The following is a 20,110-nucleotide window of genomic DNA, read 5'->3' as shown; positions in this document are numbered from 1 at the left end:
AGAGAGATTAAATGGGGTAGCCGGTAGTCTTCTACATGTAGATCAAAAGGGATTTGTTAGAGGACGCTCTATACAAGACCTTATACAAGCTTTGGTTGGTGCAATAGATGTTGCCTCTTTTCACAAAATTCCACTGGCGGTTATTAGATTAGATGCCAACTGGGAATTTCTTGCTAAAGTATTAGAAAGGTCAAATTTGGGAACTTCTGTGGTTCTGTAGCTGCATTCTATCAGGCTGCAACAGCTAGAATATTAATAAATGGTAGTCTATCATCACCCATAAAAATCAAAAGAGGCACTAGACAGGGGTGACCGCTTTCACCCTTGCTCTTTGATCTCTACATCGAATCATTCGCTGAAAATATTAGACAAGACCAGAATATCATACCATTTAAACATAATAACTGGGGGGAAAAAGTCTCTTTATATGCGGATGATTTGATGTTATATACATCAGATCCCATTAAGGCAATTCCTCTTATTTATAACTCAGCAGAGCAGTTCGGTCTAATTTTTGGATATCAGATTAATCAGTCTAAATCAGAATGCATGTGCTGGAATATAACATCTTTAACTCCAATTTCAATTTTAAAACAGGAAATTAGATATTTGGGAGTCCAAATTACGCAGGATATACAGCAATTGGCCGATAAAAATTTAGTAAAAATTGAGGGAAATTACAGAATCTTTAAAAAGTTGGTCACTTCTTCCTTTGACCTTAATTGGAAGAGTCAACATTGTTAAAATTATGTTGTTACCTAAATTAAATTTTATTTTTCAAAACATTCCACTTGCTTTTAAGGAATCCAGATTAAGTAAGATCCAAGCTAAATGGAACTCATTCATTTGGGCTTCAAAGGGCATAAGCATTGCATGGAAGAAGCTTCGAAGAAGGAAAGCCAAAGGAGAGCTATGCGCTCCAGATCTGAGAATATATGCCTGGACCTTATTAATTAAGGCGGGAATAAGGCTATTTGATTCCCCATCAGGGACCGAAACAGACTTTATGTTTCAGACTATGTTATCCAAGATTCAGGGTGGCACACAGGGATTTTTGTTTAAGTTTGGTGACTCGCGTTTTTTTAAGAAGGTGCGTTTAAAGGTTCTCAGAGATATGGCATATGTGTGGGCCAGAGTAAGAAGGGTGCTAAATATCTCCTACTATTCTGCGATGGCTCCAATTTGGGACTCACCAGGTTCTCCTGAATGGACTAAAGACTCATTATCCATCCCACTTCGGATAGCAAATATCAAATCTTGGAGCCAATTATTGCCGGAAGGGGTCCTTTTGACGTGGGAGGAGTTTTCCAATCTTACGGATAATAATTTATCTAAATTCAAATATCTACAAATTAGAAGTTGGGCCCAGGCTATGACAGTGGATATTGGTGCTACTTCAGCCCTGGAGGAACTCCTATTGAAAAAAACAAGGAAAATAATAACATCTGTGCTTTACTGGACAATTCTGGAAGGAGAAGATGGAGCGTTTGGTCTCCCGGTACAACTTTGGAGGGATCAAGTTTCAGATGTCGACTTGCACAACTTATGGCAAGTATCTTTTGATTTACTACATGTTACAGTATCACCTGCCAATTTAAAGCGAAATCACTTGTTTTCTCTCCATAGAGTGTATTGGTCTCCGGCCAGGTTGGCTAAATTTTCTAAGGGGCCTATTCCATGCTGTCCAAAGTGTAACCAGGAAAAGGCAGATGACCTTCATATGTTTCTGACTTGTCCCGCGCTAATGAATTTTTGGTCTGAAATAGAAGGTATGAAAGTGCTCTTCAATTACGATATACAGGTTAGTGTATCGTTAGTTTTCTTTGGAATTGTTTCTAATTATGAGGAATTTCCTCAAGACATTAATAAATTATCTCTTTATTTAATCATTCTTGCTCGTAGAGAAATATGCAAACTGTGGGTGAGTGCTACTGCACCACTATATTTAGATTGGATTAGAGCAATCAGGCATACACTCAGATTGGATAAGGTAGCTTGGAAAAGAAGGAAGCATTTTTGGATTCCATGTATTAATTGGCTGGATAGGTTATGAACAACTATGTCCAATGATTATGCCTTTTTGCAGAATGGGTCACCCTCAGATCAGTTCAAGGGCCTGGAAAGTTGGAAGAACTGAGTTGAATCTACATTTTGTAGTACCGTGAGGTACATACTGGGTGTCTGCAAAAAGAGCATCCATAAGGATCTTCAGAGTCTAAAAAGGGCGTGGCTGGAACAACTTACTCTGAAAAATATTCTTTTGGCGCATGAAGACAAAAAAAAAAAAAAAAAAAACACAGGATGGCTGAGCAAAATGTCAAGTTTCATCCAGAAGACGACCAAAGGAAAGAAACATTAGTCAGACTGGCACAACTCCAGTCAGATTAAAGTGGCGACAGAGTTGACACCCAGCAATGCACACCCTATTTATAGTGAGATACTTTGGTAAGAGACGTAATTTTTGGAGTGGGGGGTAGAGGGGAATTCTCGAAAGGATGATCTGTAAAAGTCTCCTCTAAGTTACAAGCCCAAATCTGAATTAAAAGCTTGTCTTTTTTTCTCAACCACAGAACCCTGGCAGGGATGGTGTTCTGTTCCCTTCAGAAGTGAGAACAAATAGCAAAAAAGTGGAAAACTAAAACAATATTATAAAAAAAATATACACTTTCTAGCCAGAAATAACAAAATTACACAAAATAGTACATTTCGGTCTAAAGTCAAAAAGTTATCTGAAGATTTTGGATAGTGTCAAGAGTCTGTAAATGCCAGTGCAAGTAAAGAATGCAGAAGAGTAAATAACCAAAATATTGACAACAGAAAAAGAGGTTAAAGCAAACAAAATGAAGAGAAGCATTGCCATGAGGCTCAATCACAGTGGGAAAAAAGCTGAAAGCTCACCTCCATGTTCAGCGAACTTTGGATTGGAGAGGATTTGCTTGCAGAATTTAAGCCCATTTCGATACTGCTTATGTTCATAACATCGCTGTGATGAGGAAAACTCAATGTCAATAACAGATAATCATAAAACAGACAATACTGAAGGCAAGCTACAATGCTAATCTATGGGTTTCTCAAAATCAATTGATATTACAATCAGCAAACAAATAATACACGCAAAATGTTGAGGGTACTGGAATTCCTCTCTCATCCATGTGCTACATCACTGTACATATCACACCCATGCCATCAGTTCCACCACATAACTGTTATAATAAAGAGCTAACCACAAGATTGAGCCAAAGACAGAGGGCAAGTGATTCAATTAGAGGAGCCTATGGCCTGCAAGTTCCAGTACTACCACGGTAAACACACTGTCATTCTTGTTTCATGTTAGGAAAAATAGATGTCAGAAGTATTTAGAGAGCATATATACTCTGGCTTATGCCAGACAAAGCAAAAACACCTTAAAAAGAGTGGCTTGTTCGAATGGTAAGTCTTTTCATGGAAAGGTATTCAGAGTATTTTCTCTGTACAATGCCTATGTCACCAGCATGGCTGCACTACAGAACTCCTAATTAAAAGTAACTGACAGGGCATAGATATTTTAGCCCTGATGAAATGAGCATGAATAAAGTGAACAAGTTAACGAGAGAGGCAAATGACCATTAGGGCGGCACAAATCACCAGGCAGAGCTGAGGTCTTAATCACTGAGACCTGCCTATTTACGGTAAACTAATCAGATATTGTTCTTGGACAAACCACACTTAATTCATGCAACACCAGACTTGAAAATGAAAGATACCAAGTGTAGGCACACAGAGAAAGGCACACAGAGAAACACACACAGACATCACATACAAATATGCTTTAATACAGTGCTTTCAGCAGTGTTCCAAACTGTCAAACTAGAGAAGGGTGAAATATGCAGACAACCTCAAACCCAAACCTGCATTGGAGTTTAGTGAAGTTATAGTATTCACTCACTCCACTATACCTTTGGAACCTCTGAAGGAGTACAGGATGGTGCATCTAGTTCACCTATCTCCACATTCTAGATTCTTCCAACAGGGAAGCAAATCAGACTCATTTGTCTCATAAGTCCATCGCAGCAGGTAGGAATGCTTCCAATCCCTGTGTGGTGTCTTCACCACTCAGCCACTGTGATGCTTTTAGCTTCCAGAACCCTGTCATTGTACTTGAGGTGCGAGTTCTATTAAGGCAGTTGCTTATGTCTGTTGGTGGGTTAGGTAAAATAAATACCTTGTTGCTTTACCTGTGTTGTGTAGTCTAACATCTTTACACCCTCCTTAGTCTGGTTCAACATACTGAAGGGTTTATTAGTTTAGAGAACAATTGGCAGTCTATTGTATTTAATGGAAATATGCAACGTACTGCACGCTCGCAAAAGCTGCTTCAGAACCTCTAAGAAACAAGGAGTATAATTTCACCATCTGTTAAATGTGCAAAACCTCTTCAACCAAGCAAAAGCTGTTGTGAAAAAGATATTAAATTTGACGAATTATTCTGAACTACTTCCCTAAATAAATCCAATGAATGACACTTCTACATCAAGTTACAAAAAACCCAGTGAGATACTAAACATTGAGGTGAAGTTGGATAATGAATCCAACACACCGAGAATAGTAGAACAAATACAATGACAGCCAGCCATGAAAGATCAGTAAGTGACAAACCTACAGTGCATTGATAAGGGCCCTGCTACACAGTGACGGTGCAATCATCAGTGACTATTAAGTGAAGGGGTGTGCGAGGCTGGTTCCTTCCTACCCAAATCTTCATGTTCAGCCTGTTAGTAGGGCACTTACCTCAATGTCAAATCACAACTTCTAGAGATTGTTTTCTCCAAAACAGTACAACACTATAGAGTTCAAGAAGAAGAGGAAGACGATTCTCACTCTACAGGACAGAATATATTTATGCACATGAGATGGCCGGCCACCCACCGATTAAAAAAATAAATAAAATAAAAACACAAACCTATCACCATTATCATATGCAAATTCAGAACACCATCATACAGCCACCCAATCACAATAACACAAAATACAAATTCAGTGTAAATCTGTTCAGTAGCTTGTGACAAAAATATATTTGGTAAAAGAAAACATTAAAAAAAAATGAGCTTGTTCGTGATGTCACTAATTAGGTCCTATGACATCAGTGAGGCCTTCAGAGCCATTGGAGATATCATAAGTGGCTGTCATGAGCTATGCATAGTGGGGATGCGACTTCTGTTTTGCCCAGTTTCCCACAACAGAAGAATTTAAGGGTATATAGATTTTGTGGTGGAACTACAACGTAGTTTTAGAATTTCGTAGGATATTTCCTGATGGAAAAGTTAAAAGTGTTTGCACTACATGTACATCAAGTTATAACCGCTGTTAAGTCAGCTCATACACATTTTTGTGTTTTTAAGAAACATTTTCATGAGTGATTTGCACCTTTTTACTGGTTGCTGTGTGGAAGCATCTGGTAGAGGAGGTGTTCCTCAGTACGAGGTTAAAGCCAACCCGTGGTATACGGACATCAGATATGCGCAGCAAAAGTTAAATGCATCAAACCCACTGATGCAAATGCAGTTACCAAATTCAGACCAATTCAGACCAATTCTGGTATCTCAACTTTCATGAAATCCATAAAAAGGTACTAAAATTAGCAAACCAAACCATTTTTACTCCCACTTTAGACTTGCTCCGTCTCTTGCCCTATGCACACAAGATTCCTGCACCAATTATAACTACGTGCATAATTTCATGTAGACTCATACAGTGGCAAAGTTGTTGCCCTACTTTAAGATTGCTTCCTAAAGAACTGTTCAAATATTGGCATACCAACAGGAAATTGAAAATGTCTTACTCTGCATGGTCTGTATGAGGACATCGTAGTTATCAGCCAATGAACACTACATGGCCCCTCGCGAGTAAGATAAACATGAAAAGTTATTGTCCAATTTCATGCAGATGTGCAAATTGAGCTGAAGTTACTGGATTTTTTTACCCCTCCTAGCCCCATTAACTTGGCACATTCTTGGTGGGTCAGCAAGAAATTTTAGATTACAACAAAGAAGGTAACTTGCTAACAGCTGGTAAAATCACATGCAAATTCAATACACAATGCCAAGTTTATTAACTGAAAACTCTACCCTACTCACCTGATTGACCAGATAAAACTTGACTTGCCAACAGAAAACCAATATACAAAAGGTCTTTCAAATTTCATGCAGATTCATCAAGTGGGACAAGAGTTTGAAGCAAATTGACAGATTCTCTTTACAACTTCCTCCTGGCCCCCCTAACACCTTTGATGTACCAGCATAAATCTGAACATATCAAGAGGAAGCTAAACAAGAACTGCCAAATTTCCCGGAAATTCATAAAACAGCAATAAACTAAAAGGTCTTACTGTCACGTTATCTATAACAATTAGTCCCCTCAAAGCAACCCAACATTTTTCAAAATGAAATATCCCAAATACTGCTGAACGAATTACATCCTCACTTAACAGCCAATAATGGTTCACCTTTAAAAGGAGTCAGCTTTGCCAATACTTGTTGAATGTAAGGGGGCCAAAGGATTAAAAACAATGTGAGGAAGGAAGCCACTAAATGGGAATCAGCAAATAAGTGACAAAAAGCCATTCAATGACAAAAAATACAGGAAGCTACCAAGCAGTTGTACATAAGTGTAAATTAAGTTGTAGCATTCAAATTTCACAGCAGTGCAGATCAGAGGAACTCCAAAAAGGGCACTAGAGACCAAATCTTGCAAAATGAGTTTCACATACAATTTCCCATAGGAATTTTTAACAGCGCTACAACCAATTAGGTTGAAAAGAATTACACCAAATTTGTCAGAAAAGTAAATCTTAATCCAGAAAGTGTGTCTATCTGAATATCAGTGTCTCCTGCATTTCCATGGCTTCCACCCAGTCTCCGCGGCCTCCACCCAGTCTCCGCGGCCTCCACCCAGTCTCCGCGGCCTCCACCCAGTCTCCGCGGCCTCCACCCAGTCTCCGCGGCCTCCACCCAGTCTCCGCGGCTTCCACCCAGTCTCCGCGGCTTCCACCCAGTCTCCGCGGCTTCCACCCAGTCTCCGCGGCTTCCACCCAGTCTCCGCGGCTTCCACCCAGTCTCCGCGGCTTCCACCCAGTCTCCGCGGCTTCCACCCAGTCTCCACTCCGACTCCCCGTCTCTGCGTCTCCAACGGGTTAAATTAGTGCAGTACTGTAAACTCACTTTGTTTCCATGTGTAAAGTTTGTGTTGGGTTTGTTTCCACGTGTAAAGTAACTGCAACATTCAATCTGTGAAGCAGTTTCCATGTGTAAAGTTTGTGTTGGGTTTGTTTCCACGTGTAAAGTAACTGCAACACTACTATGGTAATAAACTAGAATCAGCTGGTAGCCTGAGCAATCCACCTAAAAATACTCCTTGAGAACAGTGGATTCAAAATTGGAGTAAGCCCTTACTCTTCGTCTTGAACACCCGCTCCCAGAAAGGAGTGTGACAGCCCTAAACGTGTATATCGGTTTCTTCTTGGGTGTTCATACAGTAGTTCCCTAGGAGTTGATACAAGACTTTCTAGACTCCTTCTGTACACAAAGCACACCCCTGCCAAATGTCATAAATTTGAAGGAGAAAGTCATGGCAGTGACAAGGACTTCTGATTTCCCACCTTGAAGATAGTTCATACTTTTGAGATGGCTCAATTGTAGATTACTTATAAACAAGTTTAAAGCAAGAGGGCATAGGCTTTTCCTTTTAGCCCAGCATTTGAAATGGACAGTAAATCTAATCATTATTCAACCAAGGAAAAGATGTTAATCGCATACAATATCAGAGTAATTAAAGAAAGACCGAAGGAGTCACTTATCGTGACCCTCAACCATTCAACTCCACAAGAGGGTAATTGGGAGCCCCTGGGATGGGCTTGCTTCTATGGTTACTTTATTGTTTATGTAACTTGCTTTAATAATCAGGAATAGGTACCAATGGGAGTGTGGGGTGAAAGAACCTTTTTTGCCCTCATTTGTACACCCTGTTGCAATGTGCTATTGGAAATGGATAATCTGTGGTATTCATGGATCTTTCCCCACTTGAACTCATACAAGGGGCGTGTAATACGTATAAACAGAAGTATATGAACAGAGATGTGGTGCAAAAAGTGTATTCCAAAAAGGGAAACTACTATGCTAAACCGTCAATGATGTTCAAATGGTATATGTAGATTGAGCCAGCTGCGCCTGGCAGAGTATACTTGGAAGCTGAATGCTTTGGATTTCTCGGGCTTAAGCTTAAATAAATATACCTCCACAACTGTGTTTGATTGCGGTCCCTCATTAACAGACAACTGTACCGGATTTGTGCGTTCACAAACTGGGGGCTCGTCCGGGATCCACCAAGTCAATCCAGGAGTTGGTTGGTGAACCGACTGACTTTGAAATACATACCCGCAGAGGGGATTGTGTTTCCCGTGGTCGCAGACTGAGGGGATCACCAATACCCCAAGACACAAGGTAGACGCGGCTGGATCCAAAGAAGTCAGAGGCAACATAGTCGTCGAGACATGGCAAGGAGTACCATGGAAGTATTACATTAGTTGACAGAGCACAATCCAAAAGAGTTACACGACTAATTCAAACAAGTCAGAATTTTGTTAACAATAGTGCAACTCCAATGATATGAACAATAAAGGATTTATGCGCAGATATTTACCAATGTTGACACGTAGAAACAAAAAGAACAGCCGACACTTGTTTCGTCTTGAAAATTGGAGTTGCGCTATTGTTACTTAACAAAATTCTGACTTGTTTAAATCAGCCGTGTAACTCTGTTGGGTTGTGCTCTGTCAACTAATCTATTACTTTGTATATATGGAGGGCATCCTGCATATAGAGTAGCACTGTGGATGGCACAGTGCTAGACATAAAGCATGCTGGAGAATATCCTGGTTACTTTATAACTTTGTGGCAAACAAATACAGAGGTGCTGGCTGTTGCGAACCACTGCCATCAATTGTTTCCTTTACCATGGAAGTATGTAATGATGTGGAATGAGATTAGAGACTTCCAATGATAAAATCTGGCCATAGGGACAGTACAGTGCATTGTACTTTGCTATGTGAAAGCCCCACATGTTGGTACTTTTTAATAGCCAATGGAAGAATTTGCATTGTGACAAAGATTCACCATTACTGCACTAAAATAATTACCTTATATAAGTGGTGAAAATGGGTGGTAGTTGTAGCAAATTATCTAAGATTATATATTTCAAAGAGGAGATTGTATGTTTGGAAGAGGAGTGAGACTGTTGCAGTTTGATGTGCTGAACAGGTGAAAAAAGATGCCAGGCAACATGAAGGAAGTAATAAAGACTGAAAGGGATAAAGCAAGGGCATATGACAAAGAAAAGGGCTTAGGAATTTGCTGAAGAAATGAGGGAACATTTTATGAAGGAGAGTAAGACCTTAGTGGTATATAAACCAGAACAGATGGCCTTAGCTCATTCCATTTCAGAGAGACCTATAATTGAACACATTTTGAGTAAAACACCGCACCCACCACCCTATCAAGTGGCCACTGATCAGTTAAGCCAAACATAGGCTATAACAGAAACCTACGGTTCAGAAATGCATGCATTATAATGGGGAGACCCAACGGAGGATTACCCTCCTTTTCCTCCACCTTCCCCCAATTTGCTGCAGACAGGGGGACCTACTCCCAGGAATAAATTAAAAAGCACCATAACACCAGAAATGTGAGATTAAATTGAAATATTCATTAAGAACTGCATGAAACACAGCACCAACCAATATAAAGATAAGGAAGAAGGGAATTTTAACACTTGTGAACAATCTGTGGCAAACTATAATACAAGAAATGGGAAAGGTTTTACATCCCCTACATTAGTTACAATTCATTAAGGCTTAAACAGGGTCAGCCACAGGACCTGACTCTGCCCAATAATTTCACCCAATAGGACAGTGAATGAGACATCTGTACTAACAAAAGCTGAATGTCATACTGAGTATGCTCTATATCTTGAATGGATTGACACATAAAACTCCTTATATGCCTCAGTGAAGGCCCAAATGTGTGAAGTACCTGGTTCTGACACCACTAACCTTTGTTATCAGGTATATGTCCACGGGACTAAAACAGAACTCATTACCTTTTCCAAGGACAAACCTGATATAAGGGAAAGCCCCGATGAATGGTATATCAGAACAGAAAAAATATTGTGCAGGGGCCAGTAAACATTGAATGACAGAAGAAAACAAGTTACTTACCTGTAACTTTGGTTCCCCAGTATTGGTAACTTTCATAGATTCCCATGCTTTTGTATCATTCCCCGTCGTCGGAATGGGAGTCTCGGTAATAACAAAATACCATAGTATTAGGTACAAAAGAGAGAGGAAAGGCCTAGGCCTCATTCCCTTTTGTAGCATATCAGCCTCTTTTTGTAAAAGAGACCAAATATCAGGCATCAGCCAATCAGAAGAGCCTCACCCTTGGAACCTTCCTGAAGGAATCTCAGAGCCTCAGATTTTCGTAGCCGTTGTGTGCTAGACACCCTACTTGCTGAAGGCTGAGCTTTCCCCGGGGAGGAGGGTGGGCGCATGGGAATCTATGAAAGTTACCAATACTGGGGAACCAAAGTTACAGGTAAGTAACTTGTTTTCTTGCCCCAGTATTGGAACTTTCATAGATTCCCATGCTTTTGTATCAGAATAGCAAGCAGTAAAGCATCATAAACACATTTTGAAAATAAGTACTGTATATCATCACAAATGAAATCACAAAATGTGTTACCACTGGAAGGTGGGATAAAAAGGAAAGCTCACCAATCACTGGAAGAGGTTCCTCAGGACAGCCTGGCCCACTGCTGCATCATCCTGCTGCAATGACTAAGCAGTAATGCTTAGTGAAAGTGTGTACGCTGCTCCAGGTAGCAGCCCTGCAAATGTCTTTTACAGGCACCCCCGCAAAGAGGGCCGTTGAGGATGCCACTGATCTCGTTGAGTGAGCACGTATCCTGCCCACCAGAGGTTTTCCTGCTATGTTGTGGCAATGCAGAATAGCACTTGAAATCCATCTGGAGATCCCCTGTTTGGACAGAGGGAGACCTTTGCTTGGACCACCAAAGGCGATAAACAATTGTGAAGTCTTTCTAAATTCCTGGGTACGGTCCAAGTAGAATTTAAGACATCGTTGTAAATCCAGAGTGTGCAATGACTTCTCCGCTGGAGTGACTGGGTTAGGAAAAAATGTCTTTAGAATTACTGGTTCGTTCAAGTGAAAGTCTGTAGGAACTTTAGGAATGAATCTTGGGTTCGTCCGCAAGATGACCGTGTTCTTCTTGAACTGTAAAACGGCTTCTGGATAATAAGGGCCTGCAACTCTCCCACTCGCCTAGCCGATGTCAGGGCTAAGAGTAGGGCCAATTTCCATGACAAATATTTCAGGTCTGAGCGGTGAATTGGTTCAAATGGTTCCTTCATCAGTTGAGCCAGGACCAAGTTCAAATGCCAAGTTGGAGGAGGAGGTCTCACTGGTGGATAGACCCTGAACAGGCCTTTGAGGAATTGCTTGACAATTCTAGAAGACCACAATGAAGGACCAGAGTCCGCTCTCCTGAATCTGGAAATCGCCGCCAAGTGGACCTTGATCGTAGAATGAGTCAGATTAGACTTTGCTAGCGAGAGTAGGTAAGGCAAGATCTGATGAGATTTCGACGTAAAAGGATCAACCTTTTCCTTCTTACACCAAATACAAAACCTTTTCCATTTTAATCTGTATGTCTTGTTAGTTGAAGGTGCTCTTGCCTGGGAAAGGATGTCCTTGATCTCCTTGGAAAGAGGGACATTCATGAATGCTCGCTGGTCAGGAGCCATGCAGTCAGGTGTAATGATCTTGGGTCTGGATGCCAAACCTGTCCTTCGGACATGGTCAGAAGATCCGGAACCTCCTCCAGCCGCAATGGAGGGACTAGCGACAACAGATGTAGTTCTGTGTACCAAAATTGTCGCGGCCATGCTGGAGCTATCAGGATTATTTTGCATGGTTCAGTTTTCATCTTCCTGATGAGGCGTGGAATCAGGGGAATTGGCGGAAACGCATAGAGAAACCTCCCTGTCCAGGCTAACGACAGGGCATTGCCCAATGAGCCTTGATGGTGGAACCTGCTGGCGTACGAAGAGCATTTCCTGTTGGTTGGCGTTGCAAAAAGGTCCACCTACGGTGTGCCCCATGTCTGAAATAGTAGATCCAGAACCTGCTGTTTCAGTTCCCACTCGTGACTGACTGAGGATAACCTGCTCAGTCTGTCGGCCCCTTCGTTCAGCACTCCTGGTAAGTGCTCCGCCTTTAGTGAAATTCTCTGAAGAATTGACCATTCCCATATCTGTTGAGCTTCCCGCGACAGGAGGAGTGATCTCGTTCCTCCCTCCTTGTTCACATAATGCATAGCTGTGGTGTTGTCTGTTCTGATGAGCACTTGTGAACCCTGAAGCCGCGGAAGAAAAGCTTGAAGAGCCAGCCTGATCGCTCTCAGCTCCAACAGATTGATATGCAGTTTTTGCTCGCGAGGAGACCAATGGCCGCTGACCTGCAGATCCTGCATCACTGCTCCCCATCCCTCCAATGACGCATCCGTCGTTAGTATTTGAGGCGATGGTACGCTTGCGAAGGATAGACCTTGGCACAAATTGTCTTGATGTGACCACCAAATCACTGCCTCCTTCATCTCCTGAGTGACAACCACCTTGTCCTCGAACGATCCGTGCACTTGTTTCCATTGGAGGTCCAGTTGTTTCTGCAGTGCGGAATTAAGGGGATACATGATGACATCACCCCTAGTAGCGACTTGTAACTGCGTACAGAAAGACACCTTTTTACCCGAAGGTTTCGTGCCAAACGTTGCAGTTTCTCTATCCTCTCTTGAGTAGGAAACGCCCTCGAGAGCTTTGAATCCAACACTGCTCCTAGGAACCGTGCTCTTCTCTAGGGTATCAGCGCGGATTTTTCTCTGTTCAAAGTGAGCCCCAGATTCTGGAACAGATTGGTGCAAGCCTGCACAGCGTCCTGCGCTAACCTTCTAGACGGGGCCTTCAGTAACCAGTCGTCCAGATAAGGGAAGACCTGGAAGTGGTTTCTTCGCAGAAATGCCGCCACCGGTGCCAGCACCTTCGTGAAAATCCTTGGGGCAGAGCAAAGTCCGAAGGGCAGAACCCTGAACTGAAAATGGCTCTTGGCTACTGTGAAGCGTAGGAACCTTCTGTGTGCTGGGTGAATCGGGACATGGAAGTACGCGTCCTCCAGATCGAACGTGGCCATGAAATCCCCCGAGCTGATCATTTTCAATATATCCTGTAGGGATACCATCCGGAAGGATAGGGAGACGAGATGGGTATTTAGCTCCCTGAGGTCTAAGATGAGGCGCCATTTCTCCAGCGTCTTTCTCACCAGGAAGAACCTGGAATAGAAACCATGGCCCCGTTGTGTGGAGGGGACCGGCTCTATCGCCCCTTTGCGGAGCATGTGTTGTACTTCGAGCCTTAGGAGACGCAGATGTTTTGATGGAATGGCTGCCGGGGGCCTGGGTGGAGGGACTTCCATAAATTCCAAAGTATGTCCACGCCTTATGATGTTGATCACCCAACGGTCCGATGTTATTTTGGACCAATTTTGAAGGAATTTTGACACCCTGCCTCCAACTGGTGATTTCTTGGAGGAGGGAACAGTAGGCAGAGCCAGGAGGCCGCTATTGGCGCTTGGACGTGTCCCGTCCACGGGCAGCCTGCTTGCCCTTATTGTAAGGCCTCGAATAACCCAAAGATTGGCCTTGCCTTTGCTGGTATGGCTGGCGATTTTGCTGGTAACCTGAGCTGTTCGAAGAATAGCGTTGTTGATGTTGTTGGTATGAACCTCTATAACCACCTGCTCTGCCTCTCGAACCTCGGAAGGGAGATTTGCGAAACTGGAGGGTACCTAGAGACCTGGCTGTTTCTGTGTCTTTTTTGATTTCTTGAAGGGTATCATCTATTAATTTCCCGAAGAGGGCTTCGCCATCGAAGGTCAGATCAAGGACCTTGTTCTGAATCTCCGGTCTAAACCAAGTCGCCTTCAGCCACCCTTGGTGTCTTAACACTGCCGCTCCTGCTAACGCCCGAAAGGACGTTGTCGCGATGTCCATGGCACAGTCTATAATTTCCATGGAGACCGCCTCACCCTCCTGTAAAGTCTTCTTTGCTTCCGCCAGAGACTCCGGTGGAAGGAGTTCCAGATATGGGGCAACATCGCACCATAATTGGCGATCATATCGTCCTAATATCGCCAAAGCATTGGAGGCACGTATTAGTAGGCTAGCAATCGATGAAAACCGTTTGCCCGTGTTATCAAGTCGTCGCCCATCCTTATCAGGAGGGGCCGTTAATGGAGCAGAGGGGTTCCGCGACTTCCTCTGTGCTGCCTGTGAGATGACAGTCAGGTTTTGGATGGCCCGTCAGCGCTGCCGGTCCATCATCTGGTGCTTTATACTTTTTATCCAGACGCGGTAGCACAGGGACCACCGTCGCTGGGTTTTTCATAGCTTTCAAACCTTCATCCCACAAATGATACACAATTGGAATCGATCTTGTTGTTTTGCGGTGTGTTTCTTTGAAGTCATATAAGAAACATTCCGTGGTTTCCGCGGGCATTGCCAGCTTAAATCTTCCCGCTGCACGTTCCATCAGCTGGTGAAAACTGCCGATGTCAGCAGGAGGCGAATCTACCAAGTCCTGATGAGGTGAATCTTGGTCTGGGATGATGTAGTCATCATATTCATCCCTATCATGATCAGAGTCTTGGTTACCATCAGATGATTCATCATCATCATCATCATCCCCCTCCGGGTCATCGGCTGGCTCTGACGGAGCCTGAGGTGTCGGCCGCTGAGGCTGAGGTGGCGTCCGTGCCGGAAGTACCAAAGGGACTACAGATGAGGGGTTTCTGACTGGTGTCGAAGGGGCAGACCTTCGTGGTGTTGGTCTTTCCGCTTTTGACTTATAGTCTTGCAGCATCTTGTGGAGGTCATGCAGGAATGTTGTAGGTACCGAAACCATCTCCTGTGGCACATAGCCCCTAGAGTGGGCCACTTGATGATATTCTCCTTGGTCATATGCCCCATCCGAATCTGTCTCTTGACTCTTAATCAGTAGCTGAGACGGGCTACTGGCATAGTCATAAGCATCCTGTCCGCCTTCCTCAGATCCTTCCTGGTCCAACAACAAAGTTGGCGGTAAAGTGGTCACCTTTCCCGGGGATGTCATTTCCGGAGTAATCGTCGTTAAAGAAATCGTCACTCGTCTCTCCGTAGCCAGTATCGTCGATGGTTCCGCCGACGCCGGAGATATTCTCGTCGACGATATTGGAATCACAGAGGTCGTCGTCACCACCGTCGACGAGCCCGCCGACGTTGTAGACATTGTCATCGAAGCACTCGTCGACGACACCACCGTCGATACCGTCGACGACGCCGTCGTCGTCCCTGCCGTCGACGATGATGGTTTCTTCGTCGACGATGTTAAAAAAGCCGTCGACGACGTCTTCGTCGACGATGTCGTCGTCGTACCTCTCGTCGACGCTGCCGTCGGCGCTCCCTTCGTCGACGACGACGAAGCTTTCGTCGACGATTCTCCCGCCGACGAGCCCGTCGACGGGACCAATTGAATTTTGGGTTTAGTTTTCTTCGTCGACGGACCCACCGTCGACGATGTCTTCGTCGTAGAGGACTTAGAACTCCTCTCTGAAGAATATGAGGAGGGTTTCTTGAAGGCTGGGTCTGTCTTCTCACCCTTAGGAGGCGAAACCAGTTCTGCCTTATCCTTTCCACTGCGGTGGGGGAGCTTACTGAACCCCGACTATCAGACTCGCTGGGGGTCTTTTTGGAAGCCTTTGAGGGGCGCTCAACAGAGGAAGATGGGGAACCTCTACCCCTTTTCACGGACCTTTTTTAGTAAGTAAATGAAGACGATTCCTCCTCATCACTGGAAACTCCATGTTTCCTCTCCTTTTGCCTCTGTAGCCATGTAAGCAGTCTTCCAGCACGGTCTTTCAAGGTCTTGGTGGAGAGAGTGTGGCAAATTTTGCAGTCTTCTGCCTTGTGATCCGGATAAAGGCAGTAAATACAGTCCTTGTGTTTGTCCTCCACAAACAGCCTCTTCTTCCCACAGGTGGAACAGGGCTTGAAGAGAGCTTTCTTTTTCTCAACCTCAGACATCCTGATGAAAAGGAGAGATTTCTGAAGTAGAACTGAAGAAATCCTGAAGAAAAAACTGTACAAACTACGAAAGAGTTGAAAATAGAGCAGAGCTCAATGGAGACTCCCTAGCACAACGTGCGGTAGAAAATCTGAGGCTCTGAGATTCCTTCAGGAAGGTTCCAAGGGTGAGGCTCTTCTGATTGGCTGATATTTGGTCTCTTTTACAAAAAGAGGCTGATATGCTACAAAAGGGAATGAGGCCTAGGCCTTTCCTCTCTCTTTTGTACCTAATACTATGGTATTTTGTTATTACCGAGACTCCCATTCCGACGACGGGGAATGATACCAAAGCATGGGAATCTATGAAAGTTCCAATACTGGGGCAACATATGTTTCCCACATTCTCCCATCTGATTTAGGGAAGAAGTGCAGGAAAGAAAACTTGAAGATGTCGACTCGACCAATATATACTACATGCAATGCCCGGAAAGCTTATGGTCAAGTGACTGATAAAATAGCAGCCCTGTCAGGAAAATTAATGGTTAGAATGCAAGAGTTAGTGCTTCATAAGAAACAAGATTGGATAAAATTGAACAACATTAAGCAATAAAAGAATGAAAATGTAGCAGCCTTCTTCTTCCAAACAGAAAAGGTGTTCTCTAACCTTAGTGGAATAGATGCTGCTGACGAGGGGGCTCAACAAGCCCTCTACAGTGGTTTTCTAAATGGCCTTCAAGAATCCATACCTATGAGTCAACACGTGGAGTAAAGCCACTAACAGGCCATTGCCAAATATTACGATGAGAGACAGGCAGAGGACAAACAGAATAAGGTTAAGAAACACAAAGAGTTAAAGAGTAAAGTATTCATCCAGCAACTACAGCAGATCCACATTCCGGGACAGGTGAGGGGGGGGTTTTGGGGGGGGGACGGGATACTCTGCACAAACGTACAGACTCCAGAATGTCCAAATAGGTAATGGGTGCCACAATTGCAAAGACCCTAATCACTGGATTAGAGAGGGCTCGTTACTATAGAAAACTAACAGACAGCACTCCTTGTCACAAGAATGCATCCCAGTGGAATACAGAAATTCTTTTAACTGAGGGTCACAACAATATAGTGATATGTCCAATAACGACCCCTATGTCCCATAATATGCTAATGACACCAGATGGTAACTGTCCCCTTGCCGGATTATGATTTTTCCCACTGGGATGGCCCAGAAGGGAGCGAGGAATGAGTGGAAATTCCTGTGGCTCCAACAGGGTCATATGGTGGTGAGTGGGCAGTGGCAGTGCCCTTGAGCTGCTAGTGATGTTACTCTCTGCTGAGTGGAATTCGCGCTATCCTAAATAGCATTTTAAAACTTAGTTTTAAAACTTGATTGTGTTCGTGCATTTTAAATCTTGCATTTTAAACTCTGCATTTGCACTTTGGAAACCGGCGCTTAACTGTACCTGAGGCTGGTTGCTGTACAGCCAGTGGGGGGGTGATATAGAAATTCGCCGGGGGCCTTGCTTGTCTGTCCCTCCTTCCAGCCCCAGTCCAACGCGGCGACTAGCGCTGTTGCGCGAAGGGCGTGGAAGGAAGAGCAAAGGCACTTCCGGTTCCAGGGTCAGCGGTCTAGTGGCTGCAGCCCTGCACAGGATATACGGCGCATGGGAGAGCGGCCGCGCAGCGGGTGCGCCGCCGGCACGCCAAAGGCAAGCCCGTCTGCGCCAGTCCGTGACCGTTCAGGGACCGGGGCCAGAAACTCTGGTCATTCTATGTCCCGTGTGCAATGGAGTCTGGGTCAACTATATGATCTCCTTCCCAAGGTACCTAGTGCATGTAGCCACAGTATGCAAGTGGATTCGAATAATTGCTCTAACCACTGCACGTTCAGCTATAGCACTACAGGCAAACAAAAGTTAAGGGACACAGGGTTGGCCTGTGCCCTGCTAAACTGCAGATGCATGGTGAAACATAATTTGGATATCTTTGATCTTCTAGTGGACAAGGAACTGGACCTCTTATTCCTTACGGAAACGTGGCTGGATGCCGACTCAAAGCCAGAAATTATTGAGGCCCTTCCTCCTGGCTATAAGATTGCCAGGGTTGATAGGCTGGCTGGCAGAGGCGGTGGGGTAGCCATTGTGGTTAAACACCCACTAGGTTGCTCATTGGAACCTGCGACCATAGTGGATAGTGAGGCAGGCCTATTCACGGTAAGAGTCAGTGCGTATGATACGCTGAAAGGGTTTCTAGTGTACAGACCTCCTGGGTCACAGGTGCAGTTTGTGCCTAGCCTTTTGGAAGGGATTATAGACGTAGCTCTACAGAATGATGGGGGGAGCCTCGCCATACCTGTGGTGCAACTTGGTTATCGCCTGCATCTCCGGGGAACACTTCACCACCACCGGACGCCACCGCTACCCGCGCCACCGCCGCCCCGGGACTACATTTCCCGGCTTCCTCAGCGGCGGCGCGCACCAGTGACGCGCTACAAGCGCCAGGAGGCGCATTAAGCGCGGACCTCCGTGACACGGGAAGCGTGCAGGGCGAGCCGGGCAAAGTCCGGGACAAGGGCGGGACCGCCTGTGGCCGTCCGGGGCCAGACGAGGCAGGGCTGGGCCACCCCCCCCCCAACGTGTACCCTTAAGCTGGTAAGACTATACGAGGGAACCTGGGACGGACATCATTGTTTGATAGATATTATTTGTGTGTCCCAGGGTGCACCCTGACCCAGACGAGCCAGCCCCTTCCATTGACATCTTGATCGAAATGGCTCATTATCCAGGGAAGGGGAGAAAGACTGCAACTAGCATAACGGGGGGCAGCATCACAGGGACTCTAGATAATTTTATCACCAGAGCAGCTGTTGTGCTAGAGCGAGAAATAGCCCTCACAGAGAAGCGGCTATCTTTGGAACTTATGGGCTCTAAGCGATCCTCCTTGGGTGATATAAGGAATGCTCTTACCCCAGATTATTCTGACAGCCGAAGACTGCAGAAAATACTCACATGTTGGCGAATCTAACACCTAGCTCGCAAACTGGGGGTACCTCTATAGACCCAAGTAAACAGGCAAAAATTCCCCCATCCACCTCTTGCTTGATTCCAACTAGTGTAGTTAATGAACTGAGGATCTCAAAAAACAAGGAGGATATGATGAAGGGAGGCCTAGGCAAAAAAGTCGTCGTAGAGGAAAATACCAAACATCACAGACAGAATACCCCTTACCCCACTCTTTCACCCACACAGGCTGAGGGGGTAAGAAACCCGGTCGAAACTACCAATAACGTGGCTATTCTCCCCGTTATTGACCTACCCCCCCAATCTACCCCTTTGGTGTTAGTGTTAGGAAATGTACCATCCCTCAATGAGGGAGTTAATGAGTATTATAGCCAGTTAAAAAACAAGGTTGTCCATTAGCTGTCCTGTAACACCTCAGAGGTTAACATGGCAGGGCATAACGTCATAATGGTTCGATGGGTGTCCTGGCTGGGTAGGTCGAGAAAATCTAAAAACGGAGATTGTTTTGTGATCAACTTCAATAGCCCAACCCCAGTAGATAGGATACTGAGGGAAGTAGTGTACGGTGGGGGGTACAGGGTTCCGGGTATTGAGATTTTACCCATTGGTTTCTTCTATGGGGCATCGAACAGAGCACGATTTGACACATGGAATGGGAGGCAACACGTCAGGACACCTTATTACAGAACACAACAGGGACCGGGTTGATCATGGGTGTGGCTACCAAGTGAACCTAATTGGGGTGGACGTGGGTTTCCCCCGCTTTTTGAGGGGCCAAATACATTTGCAGTACTCTCTGGTCTTAACGACTGACTGACTGCGTGGTAACAATGCAACCCCCATTCCCTACAATAGAAATATTCCACCTAAAAATTGTTCTCCCCTGGCCAACA

At 44.6% G+C, this 20,110-nt stretch overlaps 1 protein-coding gene across 1 annotated transcript in view; it reads right to left on the bottom strand.

The window, feature by feature from the left end:
• Positions 1–20,110, bottom strand: part of NAA15 (N-alpha-acetyltransferase 15, NatA auxiliary subunit) — a 689,053-nt gene that overhangs the window by 592,908 nt on the left and 76,035 nt on the right. The window contains exon 2 of the mRNA XM_078676786.1: positions 2,899–2,983. Coding sequence (XP_078532912.1) covers positions 2,899–2,983 — 85 coding nt within the window. The remainder of the gene's footprint in view (positions 1–2,898; positions 2,984–20,110) is intronic.

This window comes from Lissotriton helveticus, chromosome 2_1 (genome assembly GCF_964261635.1).
Source record: "Lissotriton helveticus chromosome 2_1, aLisHel1.1, whole genome shotgun sequence".
Classification (NCBI taxonomy): Eukaryota; Metazoa; Chordata; class Amphibia; order Caudata; family Salamandridae; genus Lissotriton; species Lissotriton helveticus.
Note: the sequence above shows the minus strand (reverse complement) of the source record. Positions and strands in the feature narration are given on the sequence as shown.